Source organism: Neolamprologus multifasciatus, chromosome 4 (assembly GCF_963576455.1).
Source record: "Neolamprologus multifasciatus chromosome 4, fNeoMul1.2, whole genome shotgun sequence".
In the NCBI taxonomy this organism is placed as follows: domain Eukaryota; kingdom Metazoa; phylum Chordata; class Actinopteri; order Cichliformes; family Cichlidae; genus Neolamprologus; species Neolamprologus multifasciatus.
In genome coordinates, this window is record NC_140442.1 from 19,325,831 (window position 1) to 19,346,444 (window position 20,614).

Here is a 20,614-nt window from a genome sequence, read left to right on the forward strand (position 1 = left end):
GGTAAACTTGCGCTTGTACAAGCATAAAAAAAAAAAGACAAATATTGTGATTGTAATGTATTTAAACACAATTTACGTGTGTGTGTGTTAAAAATTGCATGGTTGGACTGAACATGGGTTATCTACAAGCTGTGTGTAGCTGTCCAGCACTTTGCAATTCTCAAACAAGACAAAAACAGGATTATCTTTCCACTGCTAGCCTAACCTAGGTTCACTGGAGAACGTCACAGAGCAGCGGGATCGGTGGAAGGTTTATGTGCAACAAGCCACTATGATGGCCTGCAAGGAAGCTAAGGCGAGATGGCTTCGGTATCAGTTTTCTAAATATAATAGGAAATAATATTTGACCTTTGTGAGTGTTAGTCCCACTGGATCTGTTTTGGATGCAAGCATCTTGCATGTGATTCACTGCCTCGCATACAAGATAATGCATGCAAAAAAACAACATTCATGAAGAATTGGCCAGACTACAGACAAACACAAGCACTACAGATCTTAGCTCTCTAAGTGCTCTTAATTATTACTGTACATGTACACTATGAAGTCTTACTATGATGTCAGACCTGTAAATAGGTTATGGGTTCAGTTAGGGGATGGCGGCCCCAGATGGGGATGTGGAGTGTGCTATCAGGACAAAGTGTGTCCAGTGCCCGGCCTATACTTCATACCCAGCGAGTTATTTAAAGGGCCCTTCTCTGCAGCAGGATAAAGTGGGCCAGGCTCGACTGCACTGATAAACATACAAGTGTTTGATCACCTTTAAGATTCTCAGCTCATTGCTGATCAGCACACTACACTTTCATTTCAGGTGTTTCACCATGTTGTGGTTATCCCTGTGTGGATAAGGGCACACGGTTTTTACTCAAAGCTCCGTTAAACAAAACTATTACTGCTGTTACGCAGCAATAACCCAGCAATACTCTATACTGCTGTACTGGTGGTAGCTTGTATTGTGCTCCTTGTTAAAAACAGCAGGGAGAAACAAAGTCAGAGTAGTTAGGGTGTAAACTTTGCAAAGCTCCAAGACAAGCTTGTTTCATGCAGCAGTGATCAAGGAAGAGAGAGAACAAACATGAAGGATGAGATGCAGTACAAAATATCTGTTGGCAGCCAACACAAACTGTTCGTGAGTGGGGAAGAGAGGCGTTGTTCATCCAACCGACAGAAACAAAAAGCTGAACATACACAAGATGCATGATGCATGAAAGTAGCTGTTCTCCAACCTCCCCGTTCCAGTTAGTGAATATGCTTCAGACCTGCATAATGAACATAATAATAAAGCACTCTCAGTTCCAGTAACACATAGAGGCAATGATAGCTCCACACTGGAGGTTGAATCCAGGTCACTCTTTACTGTACTCAGTCAAAAGCCTAATTAAATCTTTGTTTCCCTTATTCTGCCTTATACAAGTGAATAATGAAAGAGTGTGGACTTTTTTAAAATCACATTATTTCCATCAGTCATTAGATATAAAATAAATAAATAAATAAATAAACCACGGTCTGGTCTGTCAGATCACAAACAGATCTCATGAACCAAACTTGTTTAGTTTGTTGTTGGTATATTTTCCTTACAGCACAAACACCCATCAGCCGCATCACCATCCCTGGTCCCAAGGCTGATATTCTCAGGTGAACAAAGAAGGATTTATCCATTGTCATGGAAACACTGACGAGTTTGAGTTAAGTTGCATGTAGGTCACACGCCTCTAGACCTGATTTTATAACAGTGTGGTTCAAATCAAAGTGGGAATGAAGTTTGCGCAGCTCTGTGCCGATTTGAGAACACAAACTTGGGCTCCTGTCGCACAAATAATCAAAGCCGTGGTCCCATCAGCAGCACTGAAGTGTATCACTGGAGAAGCGGACTGTGCAGGTCTCTGAGCCAGTTGCGGTAATTGATCTTTGCATGGCTAAATGGGCCACTTATTTTTACAGCTCGAGCAGGTGCACCTGTGTACTGGTGTTTCTTCACCAGTTGCTGATCAGTCATGAGGGCCTGGTGAGTTTGTGGGGCAGGACTAAGAACAAACCCTGCAGGTGCACATGAAAACACATACACACAAATACAGTGAGGAAACTTTATGTTTTCCAGTCACTATTACTCTGATGTAGCAATTTGAATACATTTTACATAGTTATTTAAAGAGAGGATCATTTTAAAAAGTACATGGTAATGGTTTTATTGCCATGAAGAATGATTTCTAAACAGGTTTTGTATTTAAATTCAGTTCTTGGTTGACACTGGGTGTCTAGTAATTGTTCTGAATGATGAGGATGGAGAAGATTGGGAATGAATGCATCAGAGGGACAGCTCAGGTTCAGCCCTTTGGAGACAAAGTTCGAGGGGCAAAGCCGAGGTGGTTTGGACACGTGGAGAGGAAAAGAGCAGGAGGAAAAGAGGATGACCACAGTGATGGAGAACATGGAGATCATCTGCTTTGGCAGCCGAAAGAAGAAAATTGAGTAGATGTAGAAGTATTTAGAGGACTGTCGTGAATTATCTACTTTACGAGCTTTAATTAATGCAGCAATATAAACTCAAAAATATATATATATACCAGGAACTCTGTCACCCTGCTGATACAAAAAGAAATGGGGCATTAAGATCTGGAATAAAATGCTTAAATTACAAAGAAATTCAGTTAATGTTTAACTGATGGTACTTTTCTGCATTCAATTCCATCAGTTTTGCCAACAGCACTTGCTGAAATGCCGCATGAGATTTGCAGCAAATACTTAACTTTTCAGTAAGACAGCATATTTGTCACCTTAGGATACAAAATTTTACTTTGTGTCCAAAAATAAAACGAACATAGATTTTCACACACCAGCTTACAAATTACATCCATGATGCATAACACAAAGAATCAGCTTTGGTATGTCAAAGTGTCAACTACCATGACTGGAGTTTCACAGGCTGGGAAGGAAAGATGGGTGTTGGGTTTTAATGAGGTGCGATGTTCCTTTTTGGAAATGCGACTCCAAAGAACAGGGTACCTTCAAAGTTATGTGCTCTGCAAAAGCACTGAGAGCTGTGACATAGACAGACATTTGATCTCTGGAGATGTGGGTCAGTGTTTCCCAAAAATAAAGCTTAAAAACATGTTTTAAAAAGCACTTATAAATGCTCTGCTGATTACACAAATTAATTAATAAATACATTTTAGCATACATAAATCTTCGGGAGCTATCTGAGCTGTGTTTGAGTAATATGAACCAAGTCTGTTTAGTAAGACAGTTATTTTAGAAGTAATTAGAAGACTGTTTCTACCTTGGAAGAGACACACAGTTTGATCCTGAGCTGTGCAGCAGCAGGTTTTTGGTGACCAGACACCCTGGCTTCATCCTGTAACCCTGACAGCTCGGCTATATCTACGCACGGGATGTCCTGTGAGTAGTTAAATGAACATTTCTGCATAAACATAAAATCTAGTCAACTTTTTTATGCTTTGGAAAGATTTTTTTTTGTTCTGGAGTAATGTATGCTATGTTGCCTGATCCAGACTTATAGCAGACGCCCGGCAGAGGTAGCCCAGCAAAGACTTCAATTTGAAAATATAAAGGAGGGCATAAATTTTTGGACTTTTAAATTTATTTTTACAAGTTTTACAGCTTTTCCTCCTGATACTTAGCTTCCCCTCAGTCATTCACACTACATCGAAATAGTTAATCAACAGATAAACAATTAAATGACAGAAAAGTTCCTTTTTTTCATTGTATACTAAATTTTGCTTAGAAAAAAAAAAACATCAATCAACTAAAACTTTGTTTTATAAATATGGAAGAGTCTGGCCATTGAGCTACCAGAGTGTTTTCTGTGTTTCAAACATTTATCATACGGAAAAACTGAGACATGCTGTTGAAATTATACTTCTTTATCTTATATTATAAGCACCTTGAATTGCCTTGTGCTGAAAGTGTGCTATACAAATAAAATTGCCTTGCCTTGCCTTGCCTTATATTAGGACATCATAATTTATTGAATATGTAGTTAAATGTCTTTTCACTGACAGGAAGTGGAATTTCACTCATCCAGTCCACTTAAGTTTAAAGTGGTCTGTATATGGGTCTCAATGTAAAATGAGTTCAGTTAACTTTATTTTTTTGCTTCATTTGTCCTCAAGGGGCAGTTTCCAGGTAACATTATAAGATCACTAGAGTCACATTTTACATGCTGAGGTCAGATGCCTGTAATGGTTTCTGTTTAGGTTTGGACACTGTGTGTAAGAACGTAAATAAAAACATAATGCAATGAAATCTCATAAAAACATTAGACGTTTAAATGTTTAAGTGAGTAATTTTTAATTTGATGGTAATAACACGTCTCTAAAATGTTGTGACAGGACTGGGAAAATCGGCTGGAAAATTAAGTGGTGGTAAAAAAAAAATTCAGCAGTATGAGGAAGTTTGAGGATCATTAGGTTAAATTAGTGATTGGGTATAAAAAAGACCGTCTTAAGAGAGGCAGAGTTTCATTAAACTGCAAAAAAAACCTACATCTACAAATTATGGAACACTTTTGGAATAATGTGTGTCAATGTAAGATTACAGTGACTTTGAATATGTCATCATCAGTACAGCACATATCATGAAAATATTCAGAGAATCTGGAGAAATCTCTGTACATAAAGGACAAGGCTGAAAATCAATATTAGATGCTTTGGATTTCGAGAGCACTCTATAAAAAACAGGTTTGATTTTGTCATTGAAATCATGCAAAGAAGAGGCCATATTTGTACATGATGCAGAAACACTGCAGTCTTCTCTGAGCTGAGGCTCATTTAAAACAAACTGAGGCAAAGTGCAAAACGTTTCTGTGGTCAGACCAACCAAAATTTTAATTAATTTTTTTGGGAAAACAGAGAATCTCTGCAATCTGTTTTTAATCACATTTTACACAATTTTCTTGCTTTTTAAAAAAAAATTAAAAAAAATTGGGCTGTACTGTACATCAGTTAAATATAAGTAAATCTTTACTGCTCTCCACTTGTTTTAATTTGTCTGTTTAAGGCCATCATTTTCTTTTTTTTTCCTGATTGATCAAACAATTTAATAAATCACTGATAAAATCAACAAATTCACTGATTATAAGTGACTCATAGTTTTAGTTCAGCTGTCATAACACAGCGAGACACAAAAATAGATGATGTGTCGCTGTCACAAAAGGTAAGTCAGATAGACAAGGAGACACATAAGATCTAAGCAATATATAAGCAACAAATTATAGTAAGGTGTAAACACTGTGCTTTGGTGTACTGTTTAACAGATCATACAAAGGAAACCATGCTTCCCTTTCCTCCTTTCATCACCAGAGATTATGTTAAATGATATTACCCTATTCTAAACTGTTTTTCTTCCTTTTGGAAGGTAATTATGATTTTAAAGCCCTTTTTTCTTCCTGAAAGCGTAAGATTGTGTACATTGTGTGAAATCCAGTCAGTGTTATTTTGTTTGTAGGAAAAATCAAAACAAGCACAGAAACACTGACTTTAGTTAATGGTTGTTTAAAAAAATAAGAAAACAGAGATCCACATTATTTTTGACCAACCTTGTTTTACTTGAAAGCTCATTTATTTCAAGTCATAAAGCAGCTGTTTCGAATAAATATGAAGGTTCAGAAAGTAATAAAAGTACAGTAGCATCTCTTCTCTTTCAGGAATGTATTTCCTCTGCTGGAAGGGTAAATGTTGTGTTATGTGGCCTATAATGTCAAATACAAGTGATCCAAAACGCTTATGTGAGCTGTGTTTCAATAAAAATACAGTTTGTCTATAAGTTACAAAACCTCTGTGTAATGCACTGAATGCATGTGTAAAATGACCTGTGTTTGTTGCGCCCTCTAGTGTCCTGTTCTGATCATTCAACACACGAAAAGGTTATAATAAAACAGATTTCTGAAAAGCTCTGAAGTGCAGATGTCAGCTGGTCATCTTCTCTGGATCAGAATGACTCGAACAGCTTCATCCTTTCTTGGACAGAAAGGCCCTCCTTTAAACTCTGAGGAATGAAGAGATGCACAAAAATGATTTCAATAAGAAATCTTATCTGTTAAATGTCTTTTGTCATGATAGAGGGCAAAAGTTGTAGTCATGTGATAAAGAAAGTGCACCCCTATAAAAAAAACCTGACTACACCTCTTCATTTAACTACTTGAACCATCTTTAGTGGCAATAACTTGAAGTAATCAGTCTCATGACTTTATCAGTCTCTCACGTCGTTGTGGAGCAATTTTAGCCCACTCTTCTCTACAACATTGCCTCAGTTCATTGAGGTTTTTTGAGGGGGAGTATTTTTTATGCACAGCTTTTTCTTAATTTGTCTCCACGGCTTTTTGACCAAGTTGAGGTTTGGATCTCCTGCTGTGCCTCAGATCATTGTCCAGTTACGGGACCCAGTTTGAGCCAAACATTAGTTGCCAGAGAGATGGCCTTACATTTCACCTTAGAATAGTTCATGGTAGAATCAATGAGTGCAAGATGCCAAACTCCTCATCCCTCCTTCACCGTGCTGGCAGTTGGTATGAGGTGTTTACGATTATATGCTCTGTTTGGTTTTCTGGTGCTCTGCATTACGGCCAAACATCTCAATTTTGGTGTCCCAAAAGTCTTGTGGTTTGTTTAGCTACATCTTTGCAAACCTAAGCTGAGCTGCCAGGAGTCCACGCTGGACGTCCACTCCTGGGAAGATTGTGGCATTGTGCTATAACGCACCTGAATCCTGCAGACCAGCAAACTGAGACAAATTCTGATTACGTGGAGTTGCTCACTCTTGCTGATGATCAATTAATCAAGTGCATTTGATTAGCAGCTTCTGACTGCTACTTACCTTCTTAATTTCTATGGAATTATTAAGAGGAATCTGTAAGTGTGCTTTTTTAAAGTGTTTGTAGACAAGATTGCAACAGTAGAATCTACTTTTTAAAGATTTTAAAAATGGATACTTTTGCTTTCTGGTCAAACTCAAGACGCATCAGCTTTTACCTTTGATCTACCTGCTCTTATTTGTCGCATGAGGGATGATTTCTTTGGAAAAGTAGCAGTGTTTGTCTTTCCCTCAGAGTCATCTGAGGGGGGGAAAGAGGAAAGACAAAACAGAGTTTAACTTTATTACCCATGTGCTGATAAATGACATCAGGCTTCACACTGAGGCAGCACACTTTGTATGAATGCCACACACTTTAGATTATTTAATTTTATGGTGTTCACATTGTGAAACGTGTCTCACCGTGGCTTGGCCCTGCAGTGACTCTTCTTGGAGACCAGGTGGAGAACTTAAAATCTTCACCAAGCCTATTGACATGTTGGTGGGGTTCACCTTGGCTGTTTGTATAGGGGGTCTTGAGCCTATTCTCAGCATATATTTTGTCCTGTGTGACACACACACACACACACACACACACACACACACACACACACACACACACACACACACACACACACACACACTTCGGATTAGGTTATATATATTACTACATACAGGATATTAAGTTAAATTGTAAATTAAACGTGGTTGATGTGGATTACTTGGTTGTGTTGTTGTTTGGTTTTTTTTTGTTTTTTTTTTTTTGGGGGGGGGGGGTGCTGCTGTTATATTTATCCACTAATTCCAGTAAATAAGTAAATATAAAGCATGACATAAAATTTGACATATAACAAAAGTCTAGTCTAACAAAGTTAAAAAAAATAAAAAATTAAAATTACTACCATCTGAGCAATCTTCAACTCTTCTCTGAGAGAATGAGATTCCTGTCTGAGAAACTGAATTTCTGCCTCCCTCGCCCTCAGAATCACCTGTAACATAGATTAATCGAATCAACACACACACACAGTCTATAATTTCCGTCTTACTTAACTATATAACTAACTATATTAAATATAAATGAGATGAGCAGATAAGGAACTGGACTATTGAAATCTGTTTACCTGTTTCTTTTTGAGTTCCTGGTTTTCTTTTTGGCACTGCATCATTGATTTTCTCTCATCTTGCAGTTCCTCTCTGAGCTGAGAGTTTTCCAGGCATTTCTCGGTGTGCTGAACCGACAGCATCTCCAGCTCCTTCTGCAATAACTGGATCTCCTTCCTTTGATGACAAAGCAAAGCACAGATGATGACGAACAGGAAAGCAAGCAGTTGTCTCTTCCTCCATGATCTGCGCTGGTTTATTAATTCATGAATCTTATTGCAAGTAAAGATTGTGTTTTAAAACAGCTATTATAAAAGAATGTGTATTTGTCATTTGCCATCTGTGTTTAATAGATTTCCAATGGTGACCACTCTCATTAATGTCATTTTTAATTAAAACTGCCATCCCAGTTCAGACTTTATTCTGGTGCAGCCTATTAAAGCCTTATCAAACTCAAAATAAGACAAAAGTATGTCTTTTGACAGATTATACCACCAAATATTCATGCAAACAACATTAATGGATCTGCACAGGAAGCCCCAAAGGGAAACTGAGAGATGAGTCATTCAACAAAAAGCCTTATATGTGTGTTTGTATATATCATACATGCATTTTAGTCAGTCTGTCTCATGAATAAATGAAAAGTTAAAACAGCAATGAAAAAGGCTGTTATTTTTGTAACTTTCACATCTGTATATATGCATCCCACAGATTTACAATCTTTTTAAATGAAAATGATGTTGCACACAGCGAGAAAAAATAGCACTAACTAACCTGCAGTTCTAGAAACATTTCATACCATTAACACTGTTACCTGCTCACGATATGAAGTACAGGTAACAAGTACAAATACAGTACAACACCTCTCAGCTCACTCACTCGTATTCGCCGTGGAGCTGCGTGACGTCATCACTTTCCATGATGCGCTGGGACTGTCTGCTTTTCTCTAGCTCCAGTTTGTGAGCTCTCCTCATTGCCACAATAGCTGTCGAGAAGCAGAACTTACTTTCAGTACTGCCTTGGTGGAATTATTCACATCAGGCATAACTCGAATATAACATTCTTACAACTAATTAATCAAATTACTGAACGAATGCCCCGTGAAGAGTAACTGCACAGTGATTTTCCCACAAATGTCCCCGTATTAAACACAACTTAGCAATAAAAATGTTTTGACAACAGTGCATTTATGTTCCATGTTTTCTTGCTTGCCTGCCATTGTCGCGGCTGTCTCCTCCTGCAGGAGCTGCTCTTTCTCCTTCAGAAGTTCAGCCACCTCCTTCTGATGCTGCTGCTGCAAGTCTTCTATCAGATCCCTGTGCATTTCCTCCACAGCAGTCAACTCCTGTTCACAGGAAGCCTATAATGATATTTAAAGGTAGTTGTTGTGCGATATGAGTGGCTCTGCGGTGTCACGGTTTTCACATTTAGGTTCAATTTTAGGAGGATACCCAAATCCATCGGGTGGTGTGTGAGGAGGGGGAGGTAGCTGCTGCGACGACCTTTGTGAATAAGAGAGCAGCCAAAAATAACTTTTGTGCTTGGTATAGTCTATATACACTCAAAACGGCTTTCTTAAACATAACAATGAGTTAACTGTACTCAAATGGCCTCCACAATCGCCACATCTCAATCCAGCAGAGCACCTTTGGGATTTGGTGAAGCAGGAGATTCGTGTCATGGATGTAAAGCCGACAAATCTGCAGGAAATGTGTGATGCTATCACATCAATGGGGACTAAATTTACATCACTGTGAATCTGTGCCATGATATAAGGCAGGTCTGAAGGCAAAAGCATGCCCAACTCTGTACCAGCCTGGGGTACTAACAAAGTGGCTGATTATTATATATGTAAATAGTAGTGAAATCTACACCAGCAGTCATAATACTGAAACCAGCAACAGGTAAAATCAGTATCAGTAACAGCATTTCTAATAGGTAAGCATGAATTGAGGCTCTGGCTAGGGGAAGGCAGAAGTCAGTGCTGATTTCCCAGGAGGAGGGAAACCTGCACAATATCAAGCAGGTGGTTTTACAGTTGTGGCTGATTGAGTGATTGTATTTTTACTTTTAGGAATAGTGTTTGTTCCATAGTTACATTGTAGCCTTGCTAATTCTGATGTAACCCTAATTGATTTAAGGCTTCAAGTGAGTAAAGTAATGAATAAAGTGATGAAAGTAGAATTTGAACTTGATAGAGAAAAATAAATTTGTAAAATGATTTTTAAAAATACATACTTTAAGACAAATTATCTCACGTGATGCAAAGTCTTGGTTACCTGAATGTTTTCCAGATCTTTCTTGTAATTCATTTGGATCCCAAAGTCCTCCTCTGTTTCCCGCTCCATCACACTCTGCTCTGGTAGACAAGATGTATTTGGGATGAAAAGAGGTGCCTCTGTGCGGGATTTGCTCTGATTCTCTCTGGAAACACAGGCCTTGGTGTAGTAGCCATGTAAGTGCTTCATCTCCTCTTCGTGGATCTGCTGCAGTTCCTTTATCTTCTCCTGAAACTCGCCTTCCAGTTTTTCCACTCGTTCTGCATGATAATCCTCAATCTTCTGTATGTCTTCTAGGAGTTTATGGTTCCCGGTCTCTACTGATATTATCTTCTTTTCAGCCAGCTCCAGTTCTTTTCTCAGCGTGCCGTTGTCTTCTTGAAGCTGGCATATTGTGTCATTTAAGGCCTCCTGCTCCTCTATTACATCGTTGCGCTGCTCTTCCAGTTTGTTCACGTTAATTTGAAACTCCTGCTTTAAATCCATGTACATCCGTTCTGACAAATAAATTAACTTTGCCTGGTCCAGCATACATTTTAAGTCAAAGGCAGCAGCTTCCTTCCCTCTATGCTCCATGCCATCACCACCGACAGGTCTGCTGTCACCAGAGTTCACCAGGCAGAGCTGGTGTAAAAATGTAGCCCTTCTCTGCAGCCGGGATATTAGTCTCTCTAACCAGTCTGGCTTTTTCTTTCCCTCCATTTTTTTGTCATCTGATTGGTCCTCTTCTTCTGGTTCTTCCAAGCCCCTGGCATCTTCCTGCAGTCTCTCCTCATAAGAAGCCAACTCCGAGGGGCTGATATCTGCCAGACCCGTCATTCGATCCTCAGCGTCTTTGCTGTTTACTGGAGTCACACCCTCGTATTGTTGATGAATTTTTAAGGCAGCATAAATTAGCTCCTCTTCAGCACAAACTGTACAGATTAAACTTTCTAAAAGTTCATCGCTGTCACACCCTGTTCTCTCAGATCGCATCCTTTCTTGTGCTTTTAACGCTATTCTTCGAGCGATTGTGTTTTTGTACCTTTGTGCCACATCCCCCTCATCGTTTCTTGATATTGAGATTATCTGACCATGTTGGCTCTGAAGGACAGACACGATTTTTTCTACTACGAATATTTCCCTCATTAAGCACCTCTCAACACTTCCCCCCTCATCCAAAGAGGACCAAGTATTAGTCGATTTACTCATGTTACTCTTAGCCCCGGCTGATTTCTCTTCATTGAGGATCTTGCCCTCTCCTTTGCTGACATTATATGATTCATGCTGGTGTTTCACTGCATCTTTCTCTCCTTGCTGAAGACAGGCAGCGACCGTAGCCAGCTGTTTCTCCAAGTCTGGAATATCGAGGGGACTAGCTTGAAGTCTCTCTCTGCAGGCCTGTATGATGTTCTGAGCCACCTGAAACCTGCCGACTAGCATCCTGCAGCGATTCTCTGTCTCTTGGGCAAAGCACTGGCTCTTCTTGGCCTGATTGTGAAGAAGTAGACTGAGGTGCTGGGTAGTCGCTCGACTCTGGGTCAGCTGGGAGCAAAGCTGGGGGTCCCGGCAGCTGATGTGACTCTGGTGTTCCTCCAGCCTTTGTGTGATGTCTCTTAACTTCTCCTCCGTTACATAAAGCTTGGTTTCAAGCAGCTGGATTACAGACATAAAGCGCTCTGGGTCATCTCCTGCAGTGATGAGGTACTGATATGATTCATCCAGTGATTGTGTGCCATTTTCTGCAGGTTCTTTAGAATTCATCAGGCTGACATCTGCAATATTGGACCTGTTAGACAACTGGTAACTGTCTATATCCTTTTCCACAGTGATATGCTGTGCTGCTTGCTGTTGCCTCTTGTTATGCTGAATAGTCTCTGCTGAGTTATCCTGCAGCTGAGAAGAGGCACAGGTGCATGCTCTCAGCACCTCATTCAGTTTCACTTCCGTCTCCTCCAAGCTGTTACCCAAGACTTCCATCTTTAGCAAAACTTCACTCAGCTCTTGCTCCTTCCTATCAAGTTGTCTCTCATATCCTTCTCTTATGTCCTGTGTATCAGACTCCCTTTGCTGCAGTTTTCCCAGTGCCACCTGCAGTTCCTCACAGACTCTCTCATACGTGTGCTCCAGGTTGTAGTAGTGCGTTTCTTCTGTTTTCAAGCGCTCCTGCAGCTTGCCCACCTCCCTGTCTGCCTCTGCTAACTGATCCTGCAGCTCAAGGCAGCGACGATCGAGTTGCTCCCTTTCGTCCTGGAGTCGCTGTATGGCAGATATTGTACGTGCCAGCTCTTCCTGAAGCTGCCGTTGTGCCACCTCGATTTCTCTCGTCCACGTCTGGGTCTTAGTGAGGCTCTCCACCTGCTGCTCAGACCTGTCCAGTTTCTCCTGGAGGTGTTCTGAATGCTGCTCAGCCTGCGCTAGGCTTGCCATCAAGCTCCGTCGCTCCCTCTCCTGACTTGCTTGAAGAAGCATGAGGTGCTTCTGTAGCCGAGCATCTTTTTGAGCCTGAGTCTCTTCATAGTTATGAAGCTTTGCTGACACCTCATCAAGATTTTTCCGCAGCTTCTCAGCCTCCAGCTGAAGGTTTTGGTAGCTAACTAATTCCTGCTGAAGCTGTGTCAAGCGAGACTCGGACTCCCTCCTCTGCTCCTCGCTGATGTTCAGCTGGGACTTCAGCGAGGCCACACAGCGCTCCCACTCCACCTGCCGCTCCTCAAACCTCTGGCGATCTTGCTCGATATGGGCTTGTGCGAGTGCAGTGGCGTCACCCGTAACCAGCAGCTGAGCTTGCTGGGCTAAGAGATCTACTCTTCGCCGTAGTTCTGCCTCTCTGGCTTCCCCCTGACTTCTCTTTTGTGCTTCCAGCTCAAAGCGAAGGTCCTGATTTATCTTCTGCAGTTGCTGTAGAGCCAAAGATTGCTGTGAAGATGAGCTGGTGTTATTCTACAAGACAAAAAGTTTTGATTAGGAGAAAACTTCATGGCTGATGGTTAACTGCTAAACTTCCCTGGTTTTGTTCCAACAAAGAGGGAAATCACTATTTATTTAGTTATTTATTATTTGTTTATTTATTTTAATTTAATCTTTACTTAACTTTTTTTTAAAGGAGACCTGCCAAAGAATCCACACCAGTATGAAAGGAAATCAACAAGTAAAAAGCTACTTTCGGCTGTTGCATTATTCATGAACAGTCAGCACAGCACACAGCTCAGCACGTTTGGATTGACATATTTTACAGAAGATGCTGCCTGCATGTAAATTATTTGACTGTAATCAAGCACATTTAAAAAAGCAGCTTGTACATGTGTTTTCTTAACAGATACATTAAGACAGGCCCTATTTCAAACTCAGCCTAACCTTCCCTTTTTTCAAGTGCTCAATATGCTCTCTGAAGGAAAGTCACGGTCCCTGAGTCAGATTTTGAGTTTTGTTCTGGACTTCTGGACTTGCGTTTTTGAAAGTGTAATATAACGATGTCTGTCTGAATATGTTGTTTTCTAGGTTATGATAAGTTTTGTGTTTGAGCTTCAGTCTGCTGTTTATGTTCTTTGTTCTAGTTTCTGTGAGTTTAGTTTCATCTTCTGTGCTTCCCTTCAATATCCTGTAACCCAGTTGTGTCCCGGGTCATGTACCCATGTCTGTCTCCATTCTCCGTCTTTCTTTGTGTGTGTGTGTGTGTGTGTGTGTGCTGGCCTTTCCGCATTCTGCATTGTTGGGACCAGACGCAATTCCCGCCTTCAGGCTCACACACCTGGTGACAATCACGCACCTGCTCTGATGAGCTTCTTTGGGCAGCTTCATAAGGAAGCAGCAGTGGGTTAGTCTTGCTGCGTTGTTGCCTTGAAAGCAGACAGTGAAGCTCTACTCTTGCTCTTGTTACAGTTTGGAATTATTGTTATATTCAACAGTCTGTCCTTGTGCACGGAGTCAGCTGTGGTGAGCTGACTCTCGTGTGGATTCTGGGAGAAAATTGATATCATCTAGATTTAAATAGAAGAGTTAAGGAGTCTCATGCATTATACCTGTGCGCCAAAGCAGTCCCTTGAATGGATCTCTTTCTCTCTTTGCAGCTCGTCCTGCAGATTCCTGTTTAACTGCTGGAGTCGAGACAGTTCCCTCTGAGTTTGTTCCAGCTGATTAAAAAAAGAGTAATAAACTGGATGTGTTCATTTATTCGACTGATTCATTCGATTTTTCTTTAGTAGATTAAAGATATCTGTATTGATGTTTCCTAAAAATGCAGACCACAGATCAGACTTTTGTACCTATATAAGTTGGACTCTGCTTTTTGGTTTGATGCATAAGAAAATATATCATGTGTGTTCTTGTTATTGTGGTGGAAATGCAAATACAATCTCACCTCTTTGACAAGTTGCCCAGTTTGCTGCTCACATGCCAGAGTTTCCTCAACTTTTGTGCAATCACAGGTGCTGTTTCCCTGCTGGTCTTCCCTCTGGAGACTCTGTTTAGTCTGATGTTCACTTGCAGTCTGCATGTTCAAACTGTCATTCACCACGTCCTTTGGCAGCACCACTGAGCTGAGACTTTGGCATTCTTCCCACCCTTTGCACAGAAGAGCACGTGTTTCTTTTTTTTAAAAAAGTATATATATAATATGTTAACATATATTCTGTTAGATTCATATTTATGGCATGTGTCAGTATAACTATATATGATTTTAGATTTCACAGCAGATCATTGAATAAGTTACCTAAGTCTGAGTTAGTTTAATGGCTCACCAGTTTGTGTGGTTCCACTAAGAAACGAGCATTGGTGAGCAGCTGTGCCCTCCTCCTCCACCTGGGATGGAGAATCAGTAGGAGCTGGAGCACCAGGTGACCCAGGGAGAAGAGACAATGAAGCGTTTCCATTGACTGAGCTCTGCACTCTTTCTACCTGCACTTTGGAGTCCTCTTTTTCCTGCTGCTGATGTGAAACTTCTCTCTGGTTGCTGATTCCATGTTCTTGCAGCTGCTGAGTCTCCGGCTCTGAACGAGAGCTGTGAGTACAATTTAAGTAAATTCATCTACTAAGCTTGCTTATAAGCATTTAGACTATCATAAACCTTCCAAAAATCATTCCATACCCACTAGAATATATATTAATATAATGCAGCATTACAATGATGCAGCACTTATCTTTTAAAAAAGTCTACCTTGTGTTGTCATGTGTAAAACTGGGCCGCACGTTCTTGAACACTGCGTGGACCCAGTTCCGTTTCATCCCAGCAGTCATTGCACACAGCGTGTACACCCCGTCTGTGGTCTGTGAAAGTGGACACAGTTTTTATCACCGAACCTTTAAGGATTTTTTGGCTTAAAACGGTTTCCCACTGCAGTGTCACCAGTATCTTTACTTAAAATGTTGGATGACTTTGTTATTTTTCTAGAAAACTTACAGGGCTGTGATAAATTTGGGTTTTTGCATATTTGTCACACTTTAATGTTTAATATCAAACAAGTTTTCCTCGAAATAAAAGATCATCACTTAAAAACTGCATTTCATATTTCCTCGACTTATCTTTGACTAATATTAAAATTTGTTAAATGATCTGAAACATAAAAGTATTACAAATGTATTTTAAAAAATCAAGAAGGAAGCAAATAACAACCTGGATTCTTGCTACCCAGCCCATGCACTAATGCTTGCCCTTTATTGTCAGTTTTGTTTTATGCAGTAACTGCTCATTTAAATGGTAAACGGTCCAAGAACACAACGACTGAGACTGTCGGAGCCGGGGCTCGAACCGGCAACCTTCCAATTACAAGACGAACTGCAAACTCTTGAGCCACGATCGCCCACATTTAAGGGCAGTAATAGGAGTTGTAGTGTAATAAAGGTGTTGTCCTTTCTCAAAAATAGTGAATAGTACAAAGCCAATGACAGATGCCTGTGGCACAGATTTAATAACCTGAATAACTCCAGGCAGGACCATTCCTACTGTCTAAATATATAAATATGGATATTTAAATTCTTGGGTTTGCCTTTATGTGGAGTGATTTTCAACCCACTATCATAAGACATTTACAGAATGGTCTGTAGCTCATCAGCTGCAGCATGAGCGTGTTAAGATTTAAACAGAAAACTGTCATATATACATAAATAAGATCTTAAAATTAACAGTACCAGTTTCTTTGCTTTGATGCAGTGATGGTGTTGTGCACTGGTGGAAACCAAAGAGGAGGAAGGCTCTGCTAGATGCGGGGAGCTGCTTGTTTTCATTCTGTCAGCATTATTTCCATGGCATGGCTCTTTGCTACCTCTGATTAAAAACATAAAAGCAGATGGACAAAACAGGAACATACTGACTGCAGACCATATGTAACATTTATTTTTCATTAGAAAAACAGCAGCATTTCAGAGAAGAAGCGTTTTAAACGAATTTAACCAAACCTGATTTTCTCCAAAGAGGAAGACAACCGACTAGAGTTCAGAGTCTTCTTCCCAGAGGCTTGTCCTTTCTTAGCTTGTGACTTCCCTAATGCACCGTCTGACTCTGACATAAAGGCAGCAGTGAAGATAAAAAACAATCTGTGAGTCCTTTTGAGTGTATTTATCATTATTTTCTTTCTAAATCAGCAACTTCTTCATCTTTAGATTAAGAGAACTATTTAGGAAGTTAGCCTTAATGGATAGTCTTAATATTTATTTTAAAACTAGAAAACTAGACACAAAGATGAAACATGCGTGGAGTTACCTTCTCCGGCAGATTTCTGGTCAAGCCTGTTGAGAGAGCGGCTGCTTCTCATGAAGGGAACAGCAGAAAGGGAGGTGGTGTGGAGGGATGAAAAGCTTCGGCTGCTGCAGAGGCGGGGACCTGCTCTGGCTGTGTGGGATGCTTGTCTGGCAATCGGGTGGCCAGCAGAGCCCGGGTGGCTGAGGCTGCCTCTTTTCAAACTCCCGCCAACTTTACTAACAGCTGCAGTCAAGTTGCTGCCTCTGCCCAGGCTGCTGCTCCGTCCGCTGCTGACACCGGCTTTAGACACACTGCTGCCAGCCTGCTTCCCTCCAGGTGCTGGTAGTGATGTGAGGTCCTACGTAAGTGATAGAGAGAGAAAACAGAGCCTCAGTGGTTGTGTGAGGAGAACTCAATCACAAAATGATGAAGTTCTGCATGTTTTTCACTTATATCTCATGTTCACCCTCCCATCCTAACTTCCCGTCTTTGACACACACAATGAAGAGCACCATTTAATCCTGATCGGAGCTCTTAATTTGCTTAAGAACCATCTGACGACACTGCAACCATGAACACACACACACACACACAAGCTGTAAACTTAATCACACTTGAGCGCTTGTGCACACTCGGAGAGCCAGCAAATCTATTCCAGTCTCAGTAGATGCACCCTCACTAACTGCAGAGGTAATGAATCTGCGGCTGGATCTCACGACAGAGAAATCAATTAGAAGATGCTCGACTAAGTCCTGACTTGGCGATATGTGCAGGTTTTAACTGCACCATGTTGATCTTTAGCCATTAATGGCTACGTAAATCAAAATCAAATGCGTGAAAACCTCACAAAAAACAAAAAACATGCACTCAGTCTGAGGGAACTGTCCATGGTTACACAGTCTGAGACTAAAGAAAGCGGTGCTGTTTCAACTGTAATGCGTATCTGCCGCAGATGATCAATACAAATCATAAAAGGAAATACTTGTTTTGTTTTGTTTGTGAGCATAACACAGCACATTCTTTCACTAAAAGCTTGGCAGTGCGGTTTAATGTCAAACTCATTTTACATTGTGGCCCACATACAGCCCACACCTCCCAGTGAAACACCCCTTTCCATCAGTGTAAAGTAGTTAAACTTCACATTTTATCTAAATAAAACAAAAAAGAGGTGCACTTGCAACAGAACGGCTCGTTTTTTTACATGATAAAGAAATGTTGCTGTAGTTAATGAAATACATCTGTTAGCACGACTCTCTAGGCTTAAATTGTAAGAAATAAATGTTAAAATTACAGAAAACATTCTGCTAGCTTGTTGTCAAGACAACCCTGTAATTTTAAAACAAAACATTTTGGTAATTCACAGAAAATTTCTTATTAGATTTATTTATTTTACTGTGAACACATTTAAAATTATATTGTAGATAGTGAAAAAACAGGACCTTTTCTGCAATTTCATTAATTTATGTGCTCCTTTACATTTTCCAAAAACATCCAGTGGACTGGATTTGAGTATTTGCCGGGACACTTCTAGCCTCCAGGCCTAAGGCTTGCTACCCCTGATCTAAGGTATGTTAGGAAGGGTTTAAAAAGGATGAGACCAGTGTCCTGTCAAACCTAAATTACAATATTTAGATGTTTGAAAATAACTTTATTATAATCTGTAAACATATTTTAACATATAATAATCCCCCTAATTACATCTATAAAAGCAACACTAAATGATCTTACTGAGAGTTTTAAACCTGCACTTACCTTTCCCCCTTTCTTCTGTGTGGGATTGTTGGTCTTAGTGTTCATCGGGGTCTCCTGCCACCTGCGATAGATAAGATTAAGGCAGCTTCACATAAATCCTGGCAACAGACAACCTGAACTTTCCCGAAACACTTATTTAATGTTATTGTTTTATTTGGTTACAAAGATAAAGATACTACCTTTCTTTTTCATATTACTAGTTTCACAACAGCTGCATTGATATTATATTTTACTTATAAGAGAGCTTGTGAAATAAACCCAACAGCACACAGCCAGTGATGACTGCTGCTGGTCAAAATGATAACCTGCGCAGATACTTTTATTCATGAAAACATAACGATGAGGCTCACATGCCAAGTAAACAGCAAACATCAAACTAGGTTTGATTCATGAAAGACTATGAGGTTAACAAGCATAACGATGTAACAATCTGCTAAAGTTTTTACTTTAACTGAGAAAAAAAGCCAAAAATTAGAAGAACTGTTGTATAAGGTACATTTAGTTTATACCTGTCTTCATATCGACTTGTTTTAATGTAATAAATAAATAAATAGGTACCTACCTTGGCGTCTTGGACATCATTTTCAGTCATCCAAGGTTAACACCCTGACAGAGACTAACGAAACGCAAGAACTTTTGGCTCACATTGTGATCTGTCTGGTAGATGTGAGCTCTGTTTTACTCTCGCAAGATCACGAGAGAGAGAGAGAGAGCAAATCACATACAGGTCTGTACCACAGAGTCCCAGAGAAACACATCACATGCACACGCACACGTAATCCCACAGCGAGTTGGCAAACTCCATTAGAGTTTTGCAGGATTAGGTCAACAGCTTAACTGGATTACTACACAGTCCTTTTAGTGAAGTTAATGTATTGACTTACATTGTCCTTATAGCCTACTCCTGATGTCTGTCAAGTATTCCTCTCACATGGGCACAAGGGTATAGTGGAGAAAAACACACAAGCTCAGTTTGTGTCCTGGGTTATCGTCCGCTGACTGTACGCTTGATGTGCTGAAGACGCGCCTGCCACTGCGAATCCCTGAGCTATGACCTGACCTGAGCTATCAAGAGCAATTTCTCAGACACAAACACTTGTCTGGATAAAAATCCCTTCTTGTGTGCAAATGTGCCATTTCCCTCTTAAAGACAAATTCTATATCTGTTAATAAACATATCACATTTTAAAATATCACACCATGAAATGAAAGCTAAAGTGCCATAAATTAGTCGTACAAGGGGAAAGGTGTAACTGTGATACAATTATAATAATAATATCTTTATTTGTACGGCACTTTTTTAAAAACAGCTCGCGCTTCACAGTTTGCATAAAATCACACATTTAGGATGAGTGTACAAACAGATTGTGAAACACAAGCTCTTACATGCACACTTTAGAATTTCAGCAGCTGTTTAACACAAATCACAGATGCAGCTGACCTGAGAAAGGCTGTTCCAATCAAGTTTAGGAGCTACAACCACAACAGTATAATATATATGATATTGAATATGCAATTCCAACACACTTTTACAAACCTATTTTCTCTGCACTGGAGAGAAGAGAAATGAAAGTCAGTAGAAGCAAGACAGAATGCGTGTGTGACTGATAGGTAGACAGGTGTAATAGTGAAGCTGGAGGGAGCAGAGGTGGTGAAGGTGGATGAGCTTAAATACCTGTGACCAGGCATCCAAAGCAATAGACAGTGCATAAGAAAGGTGAAGAAGAGAGTGCAGGCCAAGGCGGAGTGGGTGAAGACAAGTGTCAGGGGTGATTTAAGGTATTAGTGTAGCTATGATGTGTGGTTTAGAGATGTTGGCACTGACTCGGAGGGACAAGATGAACAGGATTAGAAATGAGTATATGAGAGAGACGGCTCAGGCCGAGTGGTTTGGACACAAAGTTAGAGAGGCAAGGCTGAGCTGTTTTGGACATGTGCAGAGGAGGGATAGTGCAAATGGGGCTGACAGGCAGGAGGAAAAGAAAATACCTCAGAGACCTCATCCATGAATGAGGACATGCAG

At 40.3% G+C, this 20,614-nt stretch overlaps 1 protein-coding gene across 1 annotated transcript; it reads right to left on the reverse strand.

Moving 5' to 3' along the window:
- Positions 1-5,552: 5,552 nt before the first annotated feature.
- LOC146520308 (uncharacterized) lies at positions 5,553-19,638 on the reverse strand. Its single transcript, XM_085156106.1, has 18 exons — positions 19,476-19,638; positions 19,154-19,274; positions 18,592-18,652; positions 16,861-17,197; positions 16,557-16,659; positions 16,290-16,425; positions 15,319-15,428; positions 14,903-15,162; positions 14,524-14,726; positions 14,186-14,296; positions 10,185-13,106; positions 9,118-9,265; positions 8,785-8,890; positions 7,926-8,082; positions 7,707-7,793; positions 7,228-7,369; positions 6,984-7,066; positions 5,553-6,000 (listed from the first exon to the last, which is right to left on the reverse strand). Exons 2-18 carry the CDS (start codon positions 19,171-19,173, stop codon positions 5,944-5,946), a joined length of 5,043 nt encoding a protein of 1,680 aa, XP_085012232.1. The 5' UTR covers positions 19,174-19,274; positions 19,476-19,638; the 3' UTR covers positions 5,553-5,943.
- Positions 19,639-20,614: the final 976 nt, after the last annotated feature.